We start from the raw sequence: 17,052 nt of genomic DNA, 5'->3' as shown, positions 1-17,052 counted from the left end.
TACTTACAACAGTGATCATATGCTATGGCTGAATTTATATCAGGCTGAATTTATACCAGGAATGCAGGATTCATTCAATATGAAGAAAAACTATCAAATAATAGAACATAATAACAAGACAAATAACAAAAAGCATAGTTATATGAAAATATGCAGAAGAAACTTTTGATAAAATACATTTGCTCCTATTAAAAACATGAAAATAAATCAATCTTTCTTTAATACAGTATATAGCATCTATTTAAAGCCAAAAGCCAGCAATACCTATAATGGCAATAGCCTTTTTTTGTTAGTTGATATGCTGTCTTACTTATAGAACCCTAAGAAAGCAACCAAAAATTAATTGAAAGAATAACTTAAACAAATTCACATAAACTGCCTTTCTGTACATTGCTAACAAAATATAGGATTAAGAGAGAGAAAGAAAATAAAATCTATTAAAGAAAAAGACCTACAGAATGTATAAAATGCTTCGTAAGGCACATATAAAAAGTAGATGAGGGGCAGCTAGGTGGTGCAGTGGATAGAGCACTGACTCTGGAGTCAGGAGGACCTGAGTTCAAATCCAGCCTCAGACACTTGTCACTTACTAGCTGTGTGACCCTGGGCAAGTCACTTAACCCCAATTGCCTCACCAAAAAACAAAAAAGTAGATGAATATAAATAACTACACTCTTTATAGAAATAGAGACACTTAAATAATTGGATAAATATTAATTGTACATGGGTAGCCCAAACCAATATAATAAGAGTTACAACAATACTAACAATTAACATATATTCCTTGCTATAACAATGAAGGTACCAAAGGACTACTTTATAGAGCAAAAAATAATGACATTCATCTGGAGGAGCAAAAGTTAATGAATCTCATAGAAAATGATTTTTTTTTTAATGGTAAGGAAGGGGTGTTGGCAATACCCTATCTCAAAACATACTACAAAACAGTAATCACCAAAACTATTTAATTCTGGTTAATAAAAAGAGAGATCAATTAGTGGAATAAATTAGGTACATAACACATAAAAATGAAGCACAGTTGCCTAATGTTTGATAAACCCAAATATATAAACTATTAGGATAAAAATTCAGTAATCAAATTTTTAATAAATAAACTTCTAGGAAAATTAGAAAGTAATCTAGCAGAAATTAGTTATAAACCAATCTCTCACACCAAATGCCAAGATAAGATACAACTGGATATATAATTAAACATAAACAGTAACATCATAAACAGAGTAGAGGAGGAAAGGGGAAAAAAAACCAAACACCTGTCACATTTATGGACAGTGAAGACAATGGCTAAAGGAAGGATAGAGAGGTTATATGAGATAAAGTGGATGGTTTTGATTATGTGAAATTAAAAAAGATCTTTCACAAACAAAACTAATACAGCTAAAATTAGAAAATAAAGCCTGCGGAAGGGAGGGTCCAAAATTACTTTAAAAAAAAAAAGTCATTTATTAACTGATATATAACCAAAAAATATAAGTGGGAAATTTTCTAAGGAAGAAAGTTGAGCTGTCATTAATCATATGAAAATAATTCTCCAAAACATTAATAATTAGAGAAATGCGAATTAACAAAATTCTGAAGTTCCATCTCAAACCCATTAGATTAACAAAGATAACAAAAAACCAAAAATGACAAAAGTAGGCAGGATTGTGGGGAAATGGTCTTTTTAACGTGTTGTTAGCAGAGCTGTGGATTATTCCAGACAGTATGGAAAGCAATTTAGAAGTATGATCCAAAAGTTACTAAACTTTTTATCCCTTTTCATTTAGTGATGCCACTATTAGGCCTATACTCCCAAAGAGAGCAAAGAATGAGGAAAAGGAATGTTTAAAGCTGCTCTTTTTTTTTGTGGTGGGAAAGAATTGGAAACTAAGGGGTGCCCATCACTTGGGGAATGGCTGAACAAGTTACGTTATACGAATGTAACGAAGAACTGCTTTTGTGCTCTAAGAAATGATGGTTTGGCTTTAAAAGAAGTCCAGGTAAAAGTTGTATGAACAGATATGGAGTGAAGGGAGCCAGATCAAGAGGATAAATTATATAATAACAGCATTGTAAAAAAGAAAGAAATATAATCAATGCAATAATCAAACACATTTACAAGAGACTAACGAAGAAAAATGTTACTCACTTCTTGACAGACAAGGGATGGACTTAGTGTGTAGATTTAGGAGGGTATTACAGATGTAGCCAAAGCATAAAATAAAGAGGAACATCCATGAATTGTGAAATGGCTACGTAAATGACGTAAAGCTATGGTATACAAATGTAATGAAGTACTCTCTTGCTATGGGAAATGATAGAAATGACTTCAGATAAAGCAATGCAGCACTAAGTTTTTGCATGATTAATTCCTATAAGATTTTTATTTTTGATTTTTCATTTTCCATGGTTTGGGGATATATGATGATAAGGAGAAGTGATAGGGGAGAAATAGGTTTTTGGTAATTAAAAAAAAGTAAAGTCAAATTTGAAAAAGACATTACTTCCCTCCATTTCCTCTGTATTCCAGATATATTGGACTACTTTCTATTCCCCCCACATGATCCTTCCCTGCTCCTTCCCTCCCTCTCTCTCTGTCATACACACACACACAAATATGTACATATGTATACACTTACATACTCATATATTCATACATAATACATATGTTTTATTAAATATTTACAATTGCATGTGTGTGTATATATATATATATATATATATATATTTTTTTTTTTTTAGTGAAGCAATTGGGGTTAAGTGACTTGCCCAGGGTCACACAGCTAGTAAGTATTAAGTGTCTGAGGCCAGATTTGAACTCAGGTACTCCTGACTCCAGGGCTGGTGCTCTATCCACTGTGCCATCTAGCTGCCCCTTGCATGTATATTTTTAACATTCACTTTTAAAAGTGTTGAGTTCTAAATTGTCTTCCTTCCTCCTCTCCCCTCCTCCTTGAGATAGAAAGAAATATATCAATTATACATGTGAAATCTTCTGAAGCACATTTCAATATTAGCCATGTTACAAAAGAAAACACACATGCACACACACACACAAACAACCAAAGTTTAAAAAAAAAATCTGCTTTAATCTGCACTCAGAGTTCATCAATTCTTTCTCTGGAGATAGATAGTATTTTTCATCATGAGTCATCTGCAATTGTTTTGGATCATAGTCTTGGTCAGAGGAGCTAAGTCTTTTATGGCTGATCATCATTACAATATTGTTGTTACTATGGACAATGTTCTGGTTTTACTTATTTCACTTTACATCAGTTTATGTAAATTTATATAAATTTTCTAAGATTTTGATCCTTCATTTCCATTGCATTGCATTGCATTGGATATCATCCCCTATTGTAGGAATGTTCCTTCTCCTTAACTCATTTGTGTATAAGTTTTTGCTTAAAAGCAGGACTCAAGGGTAGGAGCAGTGAAAATCAGCTGAAAATCAGTGAAAATCAGAAATGAGAGGAGTAATAATTGTCATAGAGTAGTGATGGTATAGCTTGCTTTAAGGTTGGAAAAGCACTTCATATGTGTCATATCATTCAACCCTCACAACAACTTGTGAGGGAGGTGCTCTTACTACCCAGTTTTACATATGAGGAAACCAAGGCTGAAAACCATTAAGTGGCTTGCCAATGTCTGAGGAAGAATTCCTCACTACAAGTCCAACATTCTATTTACTGGGCCATCTAATAAAGCCTATATAAAATCAAAAGCAATCAAAAGATCATGATTTGCTTTTCAGAAAATATAATTTGGAGAAGGCAGAAATTATGCAGACCAAGGTAGGCTAATAATTATGGGATGACACAAAATTTAGTGATCTAATAACTCATTAAAAATGCACGGTTGAATTGTAAAGGCATAAGAGAACGGATGCAGATGAATACAGCTATACAAAGTTACCCTTACCTTGGATTCAGTCCTAAGATCCCTTCTCATCCCCTCAATTCCAACAAAGTCAATAAGCTGGGGAGCCCATTAGAATGGTGAAGGATAAGTCTTCTCACAGCATGCTGTGCTATAACTTGTAGATTTATTAAGGTGCATCGTGAATTTGTCAAAAGAATGCGGTCATTGCAAAGAACTACCTTTTGAGTTGGTAGGCAATTTGCAAACTTTGTGTAGCTAATCCGCAAGAGTTACATTAATATACAACATGTAAGACACATTTTCCCTGGGGCTCAGCGAGGAGAATCTAGTGCACATGTCATCTGTTTCTGTGAATGCTGAAGATTACAATTATGTTTTGATGTTAATCCAACTACTGCAAATTTCTTGTTGTGATGGGCTCTATGAAAATGTGAGTGACAGGATAAATCTTTTTAAATTGAATACAATACTGCTGAAAAGGGCTGATGTTTTCAAATACTGTACCCAGCCTCTGGATGCCTAGAATAATTCGCTAAGTGAATGAGTCTATATAGTGACCTATTTGGTAAGAGGAAAGAGCAGCAGGGATAAAATCACATTCTCTATGCTGGTTACAGTGTCGTGTTCTCAATGTTCTGTAACAATTACCTCTAATGTTTTGATGTCCTCATAGACAACCTGCAAACTGGGGGTTCCGAGGTGGTTGATGAAGAAATCGCTATCCCCTTGCATCTGCACAGAACTGAGGTTGGCTTCAGGGCACTTTGTTCTCCAGGAACAGTTGAAATTCTTTTTCTGAAAATAGAAATGAGAGGTGTCCGTTTAACTAATGGAAACTACTGATCCATTGGTCATTTTTCCAAATAATTTGAACTTTGACAGTGGTTGCGGCTCCTTTGGCATCTTCAATCCATCCACAAACTTTTCTTAAGTAACTATTAGGTAGTGGGCACTGAGCTGGGCACTAGGGAGACAAAGACAGAAGAGAGCCCTTGTCCTCAAAGACCCTATGTGCTACAAGGGGAGACAACTGTGCATATAATGGCTATGTAGAAAATAAAAACTACATCAATCTAGATGGGGAAGAAATAAGGGGTGACGAGAAAAGATTTCCTATTAAAGATAGCATGTGATCTGAGTCCAGCAGAAAACTAGACAAAGGAATTGTTATCAAATATTCTTTTGAACTTTCCAAGAGTTCAAAAAGTATATTTTTAAAAATTTGTTCTCAAGAAAAGTAATTTTCAAATTAAAAAAAATCTTCAAAATATCAATTTCTAGAATTCTCCTGCATTCCTTCATACCAAGAAAAAGAGGCATGAAATACAGACCACACCATGCAAACAATAGCAGCTGGCAAGACTGGAGTTCAAGTCTCACTCTGATACTTCCTAACAGTGAAACCATAGGCAAGTAACAACTTTTCTGAGCCTCAGTTTCCTTTTCTGTATAATGACACACCTAGTGCTTATATGACATAACGTTAGAAAGGATTTCAATGGCTACCTAGTCCGTCCTATACCTGAATCCCTCCTAGAACATGACCAATGAGTGGTCGTCCAGGCCTTGCTTGAAGACATATGTAGAATGAAGGACTTTGCTTCAACCCAATACTGCCCATTCTACTTTGGAATTATTGTATTTTTTAAGGAAAATATTCCTTACATGAAATATAAATTTGCCTTGTGGCAATTACCCCATTTTTCCTAGTTCTGGCTTTCTGGGGCTAAGCAGATGGAGTCCAATCCTATCACCATGAAATCATAGTTCAATTGGCTAGGTATACTCTCTTGGATTGCTCTTTTAAAGGCTGAGCCTCTAAATCTGAGATCACAGGGATTTAAATCACAGACTCTTTGAATGAAAATATCTTCTCATTAAATGATCACAACATAGAACAAATGAGCTCGTTGCTGTAAGAGTTTTAACAGAAACATTATTCATTTACTTGACAAATTATGTACTTAGTACTTATTACTTTTGAGGCCCTCTACACAAGAAGAAAATATATAAAGAAACAAACTTTGGGGATTCAACTAGATGATTACAAAGATTTTGTTTTCGTTGTTCAGTTGTTTTTGGATGTCCGACAATTTGCGACCTCATTTGGGGTTTTCCTGGCAAAGATACTGGAGTGGTTTGCCATTTCCTTTTCCAGATCATTTTACAGATGAGGAAACTGAGGCAAAAAGGGGTAAGTGATTTGCCCAGGTCACACAGCTAGTAAATGTCTCAGGCCAGATTTGAACTCAGGAAAATGAGGCTTCCTGACTCCTAGGCCACCACTTTATCCACTCTGCCAAAATACCTCCTCCCCCAGCAGAAACCTGGGACACACTTTCCTTCCAATTCACACATCTGTTCAAAAAGAAGATGGAAACACATAATAGAGAGGTAGGGCAGTACACAGGGAGGGGAAGACATGTGGCCAAGATTCTGGACTGCAGGTCTTGGGGGGCCTCCACCAGCTCCTTACTGGGCACACTGTCTCTGAGGAGTGGGCTGCTCAGCTGGGCTCCAGGAGCAGATGCTTTTCACACCCCAACTCTCCATTGCCAAGTCTAGTATTCCCTTTGGCCTCTAGCTGGGTCTTTTTAGCCAAAGTTTTCTTTTTTGCTGTAGAGAGACTAGTTCTTTGAAATGTCTTACTTTCTTAGGTGTATCTTGTCCTTTAATTGGACCTCAACGTCCCTCAAACTTATTCTCCAACTGTGGGATCGGATGTCTCCCTCTAAGGTAAATAAATGTGCTGTTAGGCATAATGGCTGATGAGGGAGAGGAGAGGGAGGAAACTCTTCTTCTCTCTTTTGCAGGGGTCTAACTCCACAACTGCTCAGCCTTGGCTGGAAGGCTTACTTTTAAAAATAGAGGCCCAAGGGGATTGGCTGATTCTCCCAGTCAGTCATGAGATGTATCCTATGTGGGGCCAGTTGCTTTCATCCAACTGGCCATAGAGTTCTCTCAGATTGCTAAGAAACTCCTTCACACCTTCTTTAAATATGTAAAATACTTTGCAAATGTTAACCCACCTTATGAATGATGGTTCTGATTATTATTTTATGATTTCTACCTGCCAGGGAAGCAGCAGATTTCTTGGGTTAAATGTTTTCTCCTACAGTTTACTTTTACATGGGCCAGAACTCTTTTCCCCCCTTTATTGAGAGACTGAAAGGTTCCATAGAAGAGTTTGCCCACATTGAAAACAATAATCAACAGTGGCAAAAAGTCATTCATGGAACTACTATCAAGCAATAAGCACTTATTAAGCACCTATTCCTTGCTAGGCACTGTACAAGAAGTACTTTGGGGATCCAAAGACCAGAATGAACATTGTACTCTCATGGAGCAAAGCCTATAGAAAGGAATTGATTTATTCCACATTAGAGGGGAACACATCTCAAGGATGAGACAATCTTTCCTAATAGCATAGTAGGGTACCTGAACAGTGGAAGGAATGCCAAAGCAGGAGAAAGCCCATGGGATTTACAATCAAAGGACCCAGGTTCACATGGGAGCTCTTGCACTTAACAATTATTGCAATGCAAATCACTTCCCCTTTCTACACCTCAGTAGTCTCATTTGTAAAATAAGGGTCTGTGGTGATCTTTAAGGACCCTTTCCAGCCCTTATTCCTCAGATTAACAGTAAAAAAAAAAAAAAAAAAGGAAGAGTACAGTTATCTGGAAATTGTGCAGGGGTAATATAGGACATTTGTTTGTTATGTTATTAATTTCTCTCATACACTCCTGATTCCAAGATCAGGGCACTTCCCATTGAATTATTTTTAAAAAATAGTAGCTACAAAGCACCCCCGCCTCCACCTAGCAGAAATTTGGGAATCTGGGCACAATTTTCCTCAAAAAAATCCAGATCTGTGCAGAGTAGACAGAAAGACAGAATAGAGAGGGAATGGGACACAGCAACTTTGCCCAAACTCCCTGGTTACCCACTTGTTAGAGCTCATCCCTTCAAATTATTTTGTACGTATTCTATATATATTTTGCCTTGACTTATCTGTATATAAGTTTTGTCCAACTGATTGTAAACTCCTGGGGGGCAGGAAATGATCTGATTTTTGCTCTGTATCGCCTGAGCCTAGTGTAATTCAGGGCAATAGGCTTATACGATACTTGTTGAATGAATGAATGAATGAATGAATGAATGAATGAATGAATGAATGAATGAATGATCGATCTCCCTCTATGTGATTTCCATTTGAGAACCCAGCAGTCAAACTTTAGCAGTGCCAACAAAATCAAATCAGAAGCAGAAGAATCCATAAAAAAGGCAGGATTCTGCCACAATGTAGTTTTCAAAACATATCCAGTAATTCAGCACCTTGGAAACAGAAAACAAAGAATTTATCTCTGTAACAGCAGTATTCAGAGAGATGGCTCTAAGGCTTTTTTAGCAAGTGTAGGATTCCAGGCCCCAGAAGATGAGTGAGGTATCTCAAAAGAAGCTGCTCCTCCTCAGTGAATAGAACTCTAGGCCTACAGTCAGGAAGACTCCTCCTCCTGAGTTCAGATCTGGCCTCAGATATTTACTAGCTGTGTGACCTTGGACAATTCACTTAATCTCTGTTTGCCTCAATCCACTGGAAAAGAAATGTTTGCCAAGAAAACTCCATGGATTGTATGGTCCCCAGGGTCATGCAGAGTCTGACACAACTGGATGACTGAACAACAACAAACAACAATGATGCTCCCCATCTCCCCAAGTTCATAACTGCCCATTGCAGAATGATAAAAGACAAAGTCTGCTAGAATGGGAAGAATTCTGGAATTTAGAGTTGGAGGATTCGATTGAAAATATTGACCATGTAACCTACTATTTGTGTGACTGGGGAAAATCTCTGAACCTCAGTTTCTTCACTTATAAAATGAGAGGGGTTAGAATGGATGATTTCCGATGTTGATTGATTTCTCTGGTGGTATGCACATATATGCATATACATATATACACACATATACACCCACATTTAGAAAGATTATGTGTTTGTATATATGCATGTGTGTGTGTGTATATGCATATGTATATATGTTTGTTTTTTTATTTCTTCCCAGGTAAGTCAAGGGTCTGTGCTAACAGATGATGAAGCTGATGCATTGATGATATTCTGTCTTCTATACCTCAACTCCCAGATGACTATGACAGAAGCACAAAATATTAGAATAAGGAGCGATTTCGGTGGCCTAGAATAAAGCCAGTAATAAAAATATATAACTTACATAGAAATATATGTATATGTACATATGTATGTGTATACATACATACATAGATAAATAAGCTAATGAATATATTTTTAAGAAGTCTGTATTCCCTTAACTTGGACAATTTTTATAGTGGCTTTTTGAAACAGTGTAACCATTTCATAAAACAGAAATGAGACTGCAGGACCACTGAACAGGCTTCATCCTGCATGTTTAACTCTCCCAGTCTGTACCATGTATAAATTAGAGGTTTTTCACAACAGAAAGATGGCATTGACTCAAAATTAGTCATTGTAAGCCTTGCAATATAGGCTTGCTTAAAGATTTCGAGAACCCGCCCACTGTATTCTTCTCTTGTTCATAAACATAGTTTCCCAACATGCTTTGTCTACTTCTATTTATCTTCATCGTTACATAAGGTCTTTCTTCCAACAAAAGCTGCCCACACTCCAGTTCCCAAGACAATCCAGACCTTGACTCCAACCATTCATTGAATTCTTTCTTTGCTGTGATAGTGACAGAACACTGTTCTGGGTTCATGTTACCCTTTCAATCAGCAATGTCCCTACTCATGCAATTTCTCTAGTCTTTATTCAGTCCTCATCCTTCTTTCCAGTGTTGCCATGGCTACCTCCATTATTCAACATCAGGTTTAGCCTTCCTATTCCATATCTGATTTTAGTCCATATCTGGTTATAAGTGACATTATTACTCTTATACTTTTAACACCAAAGTCTAACTTTTGTCCTTGGATTAATCTGTAACCTTTGGATCTTTTTGTATCATCATTAGTAATAAATAATAAGCACATTTATACAGTGCTTTTGGGTTTGCAAAATACCTTACATTTACTATTTTACTTGATCCTCACAACTACCCTGTGAGGTGGGTGTTTATTCCCATTTTACAGATGAGAAAACTAAGTCTGGGATACAAAAGGTGACTTGCTCAGGATCATAAAACCAATAAGTGTCTTAGGCAGGATTCTAACTCACTTCTTCCTGACTCTTTCACTGACATCCCTCTCCTATTTTCCTTTCAAGTGAAAGATTCTTTAAGTTGTCAGTAATGTCATCTTCATTTCTCAATTTGCTGCTCTCCTTTAGACTTTATCACTTTCCCCAAAACCTCATCATACTACAAGATCGCTTCAGCCTTGGCCCTCACACCTCATCAGTACCCTCTGCTCCTGGGATCCCTCTGAATGGAGGGTACCCAGACCAGCCATTTCCTTATTTCTCATCTGGCTGCTAGCCTCAGGTGCCAACAAAAATATCTATCCCTTTATCGGTGATATAAGCATCCAGAGAAGCATGCACACAGACACATATGTATACATGTAATTGTACCTGTATAACTGTATCTATGTCTGTGTATATACATATCTAAATACATATGTGTGCACGTCAATATATGTGTGGATAAATATATATATATGCATATGTTAGCAGAGCTTTGATTTCACTGATAAATGTATTAAAGATCACAGAACTGATATAACTTCCTAGGATGCTGGAGACTTCCTTCCCAGCTGAAATTGAACCAATGACTGATAGGTTGTTTTTTTTTTTCCAACAGTTCAAATGTTTCAATTCAGTCATAGGCTAACAAGGCAAAACATTCCTCAGGAAAACAACTTTGTTGATTATTAAAGAGCATCTCTTAGCATTATGGAACTTAGCCAAAATAGCCCAATATCAAGACAAACTCTTCAAATCTTGCAAATACTGACATAATTTCTTAATGTTTCCCTTGGATGGAATTTGTTTTCATAAGTAAATTTTCCCTTAGGATATTTGTGTGTGTACACACACACACACACTGGATAGAGATAAGTAAGCTACGTACCTAACTGTGAATTCTCTTTTGGGTTCTACCTTTGACCTGCCTTATGCAATTAATCAAGTCATATCATAGACCAATTGGTCTGACATCTCAGACCAATATTAAGTTATTGAAACCTTGCACAAATAACAAAATGGAGATTAGGCTTGGACTCAGAGACATGCTAGCCTCAGATTTGCTAGCATCCTAGGAACATCTTTTTTTTTTTGTCTTTTGAGTTATTATTTATATTCTCTTCCAGTCATAGGTAGGAATGTCTAGATTTATCTTGGCTCAAGGGAGGCAAAATTAAATGTAGAGATCCCACTCAAGAACTATGAAAGTAGATTTTGCTCTATGACTTTAAAACAGAGGTCACTTTACCTTAGTGGGCCTCACTTTCCTCAACCATAAAATGAAGGGGTTAGAAGCTCAAAGTTCTAGATTTTAAGTGATCCCTTAGATATCTTCCAGATCTAACATTCTGAATGCCTATGCCCTTTTGTAACGAGGTTTTATACTGAAGTACCTTCTGGTCTTCCACATTCCCTTTCATTTCAGTGGATTGTACAGTGAACATCTACCTTGAAATAGCTCCTCTTTTCTTCAAACAAGGCCAGGGAGAAAATACAGCAATGGAGAAGTTGAAAGGAATGCTAATTTGATTCAATTTTACCCTCAGTATAACTTTCATATGAAAGAAAAGGGAGGGATGGTGACAAATTTGTGTAGGTCAATTAATTTTTTAAACTTATTTACAAGGATGAGTAAATTCATATTAAATGTTTCATCCAAGGAGTTCAAAGTGCTTCATAATTAATGCCTGATAACAGGCATTATTATTCCACTTCATAAAATGAACCAGTCAAGACCCAGACAGTGGTGATGTGACTTGTTTAATTGCATATGGCAGGTCAGAGGTAGAACCCAAAACAGAATCCACAGCTGGGTACCAAGCTTACTTTCCAGTATGCAATGTGTGCCTGCATGCGTGTGCGCGCGCACACACACACACACACACACACACACACACACACAAACACACACACATTCATTCTCTTTCTCTCTCTAAGGGAAAAATTATGTATGAAAACAAATTCTATGCAAAGGAAACATTAATGAAGTAAGTCAAAGTTTGCAAAATCTGAAGACTGTTTCGATATCGGGCTGTTTTTGCAAATTTCCATAATGGAAAAGGAGGCTTTTTATACAGTATCAGAGCTGTCTTCCACCTACAATAGTTTTCCTGAAACAATACACAAGTAAGTAACTATCACATGGGATATTTGTGTTCATTACTGTCTCTATCAGCAAGAAAATCCTGAAATCCAATTTTGAAATCCTGCATTCTGCATATTATGATAAAATTAAGCTATTATCTTGTCATTTCAAAATTGCTGTTGTTACTACAATTGTGTTACGTGATAGAACCATTTATTCTAGAAATTGTTCCCATTTTCTGCGTGATGTCAACATATGGACACAGTAAACAGTGTCTGTGGGGCGAGTAAACACATTTTCACAGCACACACATTCTCAAGATGGCAGCTCCAATGTTTTCATTCATTTTAATTTGAAATAAGCTGGTGTGGGAAATATTACTCTCATAAGCTCTTGCACCATTAAGAAAATTAAACTGTAACTTCTGGTTGAAGAAATATCATAGAGAGTTGTATTTGATTCCAATCAATAGGTGATGGCATGAATCATGATGCTTTTAAATACTTTCAGTTTGAGTATTAAAAATAAAAACTCACAAGTATTTTTTTCTCACAATTCTAAATTGTTTTCTTGAATGTTTGGGCCAGTTGACTATTGTATCAGTCATGTATGAGTACATTATCCAACACAACTTCCATCTTTATCATCCTTCTCAATTTAGTGGATATAAGAAGATACCTGGAAATTATGTAAATTTGCATTTCTTTTTAAACCGATGATCCCACTAGTGGACCTGTGTCCCAAGGAATGTCAAAGACAGAAAGAAAAGTCCTAAACATACCAAAATATGCATAGGAGGACTTGAGGAAGCAAAATATTAGGAAGAAGATGACTCCTGAATAGGTAATAAGCGAAACACATCATGGAATAATAATGTGATGAAATATCCTTCTGTAGAAGAAGGTATCAATAGCACTTTTTAGAAAGGAAGTCATAGGTTCATATCTTAGAGTGAGAAGGAATCTTTGAGACCATCAAGTCTAATCCTTTTATTTTACAGATGAAGAAACTGAGGCTCAGAAGAATTATGACTCAACCAAGGCCACCACAAAGTTGTTTCAGAGATACAGTTTAAAGTCTGAACCTCTGACTCTGTATCCCACAATGTTTTCACTACCTTGTCTCAGTTTCAGTGGAACTATATATTTAGGGGAGAAAAAAGTATATGAGCTCCTGTAATCTAGTGCTCGAAATCAGATCATAGAATCATAGATGTTAATGTGGGAAAGAATTTAGAAACTAGCTAGGGGGTTCTTAACCTAGAGTACACAAACTTGACTTAAATATACATGCACGCATGCATATATACATATATCTACATGTGTGTATATACATATATGTAAAATGTGTCTTACACATTCATAATGACATCAACACAATTGGTCTCCTTAGTGATTAAAAAAAAATGTATTCACTTAAAAACATTATCCAGGGGGCAGCTAGGTGGTGCAGTGGATAAAGCACTGTCCCTGGATTCAGGAGGACCTGAGTTCAAATTCGGCTTCAGATACTTTACACTTACTAGCTGTGTGACCCTAGTCAAGTCACTCAACCCTCATTGCCCCACAAAACAAACAAACAAACAAACTCCAAAACATTATCCAGAGAAATGATCCATAGGCTTCACCAGACTGACAAAGGGAAACACAACATTAAAAAAAAAAAAGGTTCAGAATCCCTGATTTTAGTTCAGTACTCTCATTTTACAGATGAGTAAACTGAGGCTAAGGAAAGCAACTTGCCCATGGCCCTATAATTTGTTAATATATATGATGGACTCAAGAGCAGACCTCAGGTCACCTAACTCTAGGTTCAATTCTCTGTTATTTTCATTTCTTAATCCAAACACACAACCAGAAGAATTAAGAACTAAGAAATGCTGCTTCTCAATAGGAGAGTTGACTCGAAAATGTCTAAAATATAAAAACTCCTTGAATTCTGTAGTTCCTTTCATTGGTCTTTAATACCAATGAAGTGGGTAAGAACAGAGTAGAATCTGGTTCTCTGGTGCATATTAAAGCAATTATTCAACAACCACCCCCACAAAAGATTGCCATCTCACCCACCCACCCCCAGTCACTGAATTATAGTTTTATGTTTCTGAAACTAAACCAAGAGAGAATTTCTGAGGGGTAAAAAAAGCATCATGCCAACTAACTTTTGGCCAGTAGAGTAGAGAAGAGAGAGGCCTGCTCTTGCCCATGGTCCTATAGGCCCTTTAATGACCAAGGGGGTCAAGAAATGGATTTTATGTCTCAGTGAAGGATAACCACTCCGGTATCATGATGCTAGCCTGTGCTGAGGAATTGGCTGACATAACAGAACTCTAGCTATTATTTCCCCAGCCTTCTTGAGGTTTGTCTTAAATAGCTTCTCCTGCCCTTACAGGCAACACTATTTTAAATAAGATGGTGTCAGCATTCTTGGGGATGAATTCCAGCTGCCAGACTGTTGTATTTTTGTTGTTGTTGTTGTTGTTTTTTAAATTAACTGAAAAAACCTAACTGGATTTCAATTTAACATTCAACGTCTTGGGCTGAAGATACATATAACATAAATTTCAAATAAAACATTAGGGAGAAAAAAGCAATGTATTAGCTTTGCTTTAAAAAGATTAGCCCCCTTCTTCTCCCCTTGGGAAAAATTTAAGGAAATAGTACAAAAAAAAATTAATGAAATAGCATGTGAATCAACATGCTTTTAATTCTTTTTCTTTCTTTCTTTCTCTTTCTTCCTTCCTTCCTTCCTTTCTTTCCTTTTTAAGCATCATTTACCGGAAACCACAGAATGCATACTTTGTTTGACAGGCAATCTGCATTGATTTGCGACATGTCATGGAAAGAATATTGATTGGATTAGGAGTAAGGAAGTTTTTCAAGTCCTGGCTCTGATGTTTTCTTTTTGTAAGACATTGGTCAAGTCTTTTATCTCATATTCATCAACTCTAAAAAAGAAAAAGTTGCACTAAGCTGGGGTTTGAGAACTTGTGCAGAGGCTTCACGTCTGATCCAAAGGGGTCCATGAGACACAAAATGTCAAAGAACCCCAGGACTGGAGACTCTCCAAGGAACCTTCTGATCAAGACCTTCTTAAAGTGCTTTTGTAAGTGTGTTGAATATTAGGCTGAGCACTAAGGCTACAAAGACAGAGATGAAATGACTGCTGCCCTCAGGAAGTTTTCAGCCCTTTGGGGGACATAATGATGCATATAGAAATTAGAAAAAGACATACATACTTATATACACACACGTACACACAAAGAAATAAAAATACATGTACATACATGTATATAAACTGGAATAGATTTATGTATATTACATATGTATTATGTGTATATATTGGAATGTATACTTATGTCTATTTTTATTATTTATATGTAACTGTTGTTTATTTCTTAGAATTCATTGTTAATTATTTATTATAATACATACTTATCTATAATTATTAAAATATTGATATTTTCTGTGCCTTAGAGATCACACCTATGAAATGGGGCATCTAATAATGAACATCTTCCCTTATGGTGCTGGAACATTATAAAATGTTAGAGCTGGTCTATTAGTCTCCATATTTTATAGATGTGGTCACTGAGGCTCAGAAAATATTAATAGATGACAATTATATATGCCTTACTGTATTCCAGGAGCCGTTCTAAGCGCTTATAATGATTTCATCTGATCCTTGAAGGTAGATACTATTATTCTCATTTTACAGATGAAGACGCTGCCTTACCCAGGGCCGCAGAACTCAGGTTCTCCTGACTCCAGGCCAACTGCCCTGTTCTATCCCCTGCACTACCCTCTGCTTCCATTATTAGCAATAGTAAATGCAAGTTAAATATCAAATTGAATAGCTTCAGTTTACAAAAGTCTTAGCTTCACAACAGATCCGCAACATCAGGACTACAAACATTCGCTCTATTTTGCACATAAGGCACCTGGGAGTCAGAAAGGATTAGTGAATTGTCCAAGGTCACCTAGCTAGTCTCAGGCATTTATTCTCCCTGGGCTGTGAGTAGAGAGTCAGCACTTGTACTTAGGCCCCCAAAGTCCTAACCTGCTGCTCTATCCCATGCACCAAGCTGCCTTCCTTTCATAATTCTTTGATTCAACATGACTGCTAAGCTTCAGGTCAGGCCAGATGAAAATCAAGCGAGAGCTCACAAGGTTCACATGGAATACATATTATTTTCAGTGGACCCAGCAAAGGGGAATGGGGGACTCAGACACAAAGGATCAGAAAGCTAAGAGAGAATAATGTGTGCTGGTGGCAAACCACACTTGATTTTTCATATGCGTGCTATAAACAAGGTCAGCGATGGTGGCGGGGAATCTGGCAGAAGAAATCATGCCATCAGCAACAACATTTCTACCCCTGAAGGAAGGATGACAGCAGCAGCAACCAATTACCTTATACTCCTGGGCCAAAACAAATACCAGGCTGTGGAGTTCATTACAATGCTTAATAGAGTATCCTTTAACAGCTGCTGCTATGGTTGTAACTAGGGAACCAACTATTCAAGCAGGATATGCTGTTTGCCCCCAAGGCCTCTCCCCCAGTCTTGACGTTGGCAGCATTGTAGATCTACTAATGGGAGAGAATTCAAAGCACCTAGCCCTGGCTCCCTCAGTTACAGAGGCCCACGCTGCTAAGAAATAGAGGAGCTGAAAAATGTACCCCAGATTTCTGATTCTAAATTTAGTTCTTTATCCCTGGGTTCACTTTTCCTACTTACAAAAGACTGGGACATTGGCAAGAATGCTCTAGAATCCATGCCATGGTTTTCTGTTAAAGCGTTTTTTTCAGTTGTGTCTGACTCTCTGCGACCCCATCTGTGGGTTTCTTGGTAAAGATAGCAAGGTGGTTTCCATTTCCTTCTGCAGCTCATTTTACAGTTGAGGAAACTGAGACAGTG

At 36.9% G+C, this 17,052-nt stretch overlaps 1 protein-coding gene across 1 annotated transcript in view; it reads right to left on the bottom strand.

Annotated features, from left to right (window-relative positions):
• NAALADL2 (N-acetylated alpha-linked acidic dipeptidase like 2) overlaps positions 1-17,052 on the bottom strand; it is a 1,062,489-nt gene that overhangs the window by 252,008 nt on the left and 793,429 nt on the right. The window contains exon 10 of the mRNA XM_043995545.1: positions 4,528-4,674. Within this exon, the coding sequence (XP_043851480.1) occupies positions 4,528-4,674 (147 nt within the window). The remainder of the gene's footprint in view (positions 1-4,527; positions 4,675-17,052) is intronic.

The sequence above is a fragment of the Dromiciops gliroides genome, chromosome 3 (genome assembly GCF_019393635.1).
Source record: "Dromiciops gliroides isolate mDroGli1 chromosome 3, mDroGli1.pri, whole genome shotgun sequence".
In the NCBI taxonomy this organism is placed as follows: Eukaryota; Metazoa; Chordata; class Mammalia; order Microbiotheria; family Microbiotheriidae; genus Dromiciops; species Dromiciops gliroides.
Note: the sequence above shows the minus strand (reverse complement) of the source record. Positions and strands in the feature narration are given on the sequence as shown.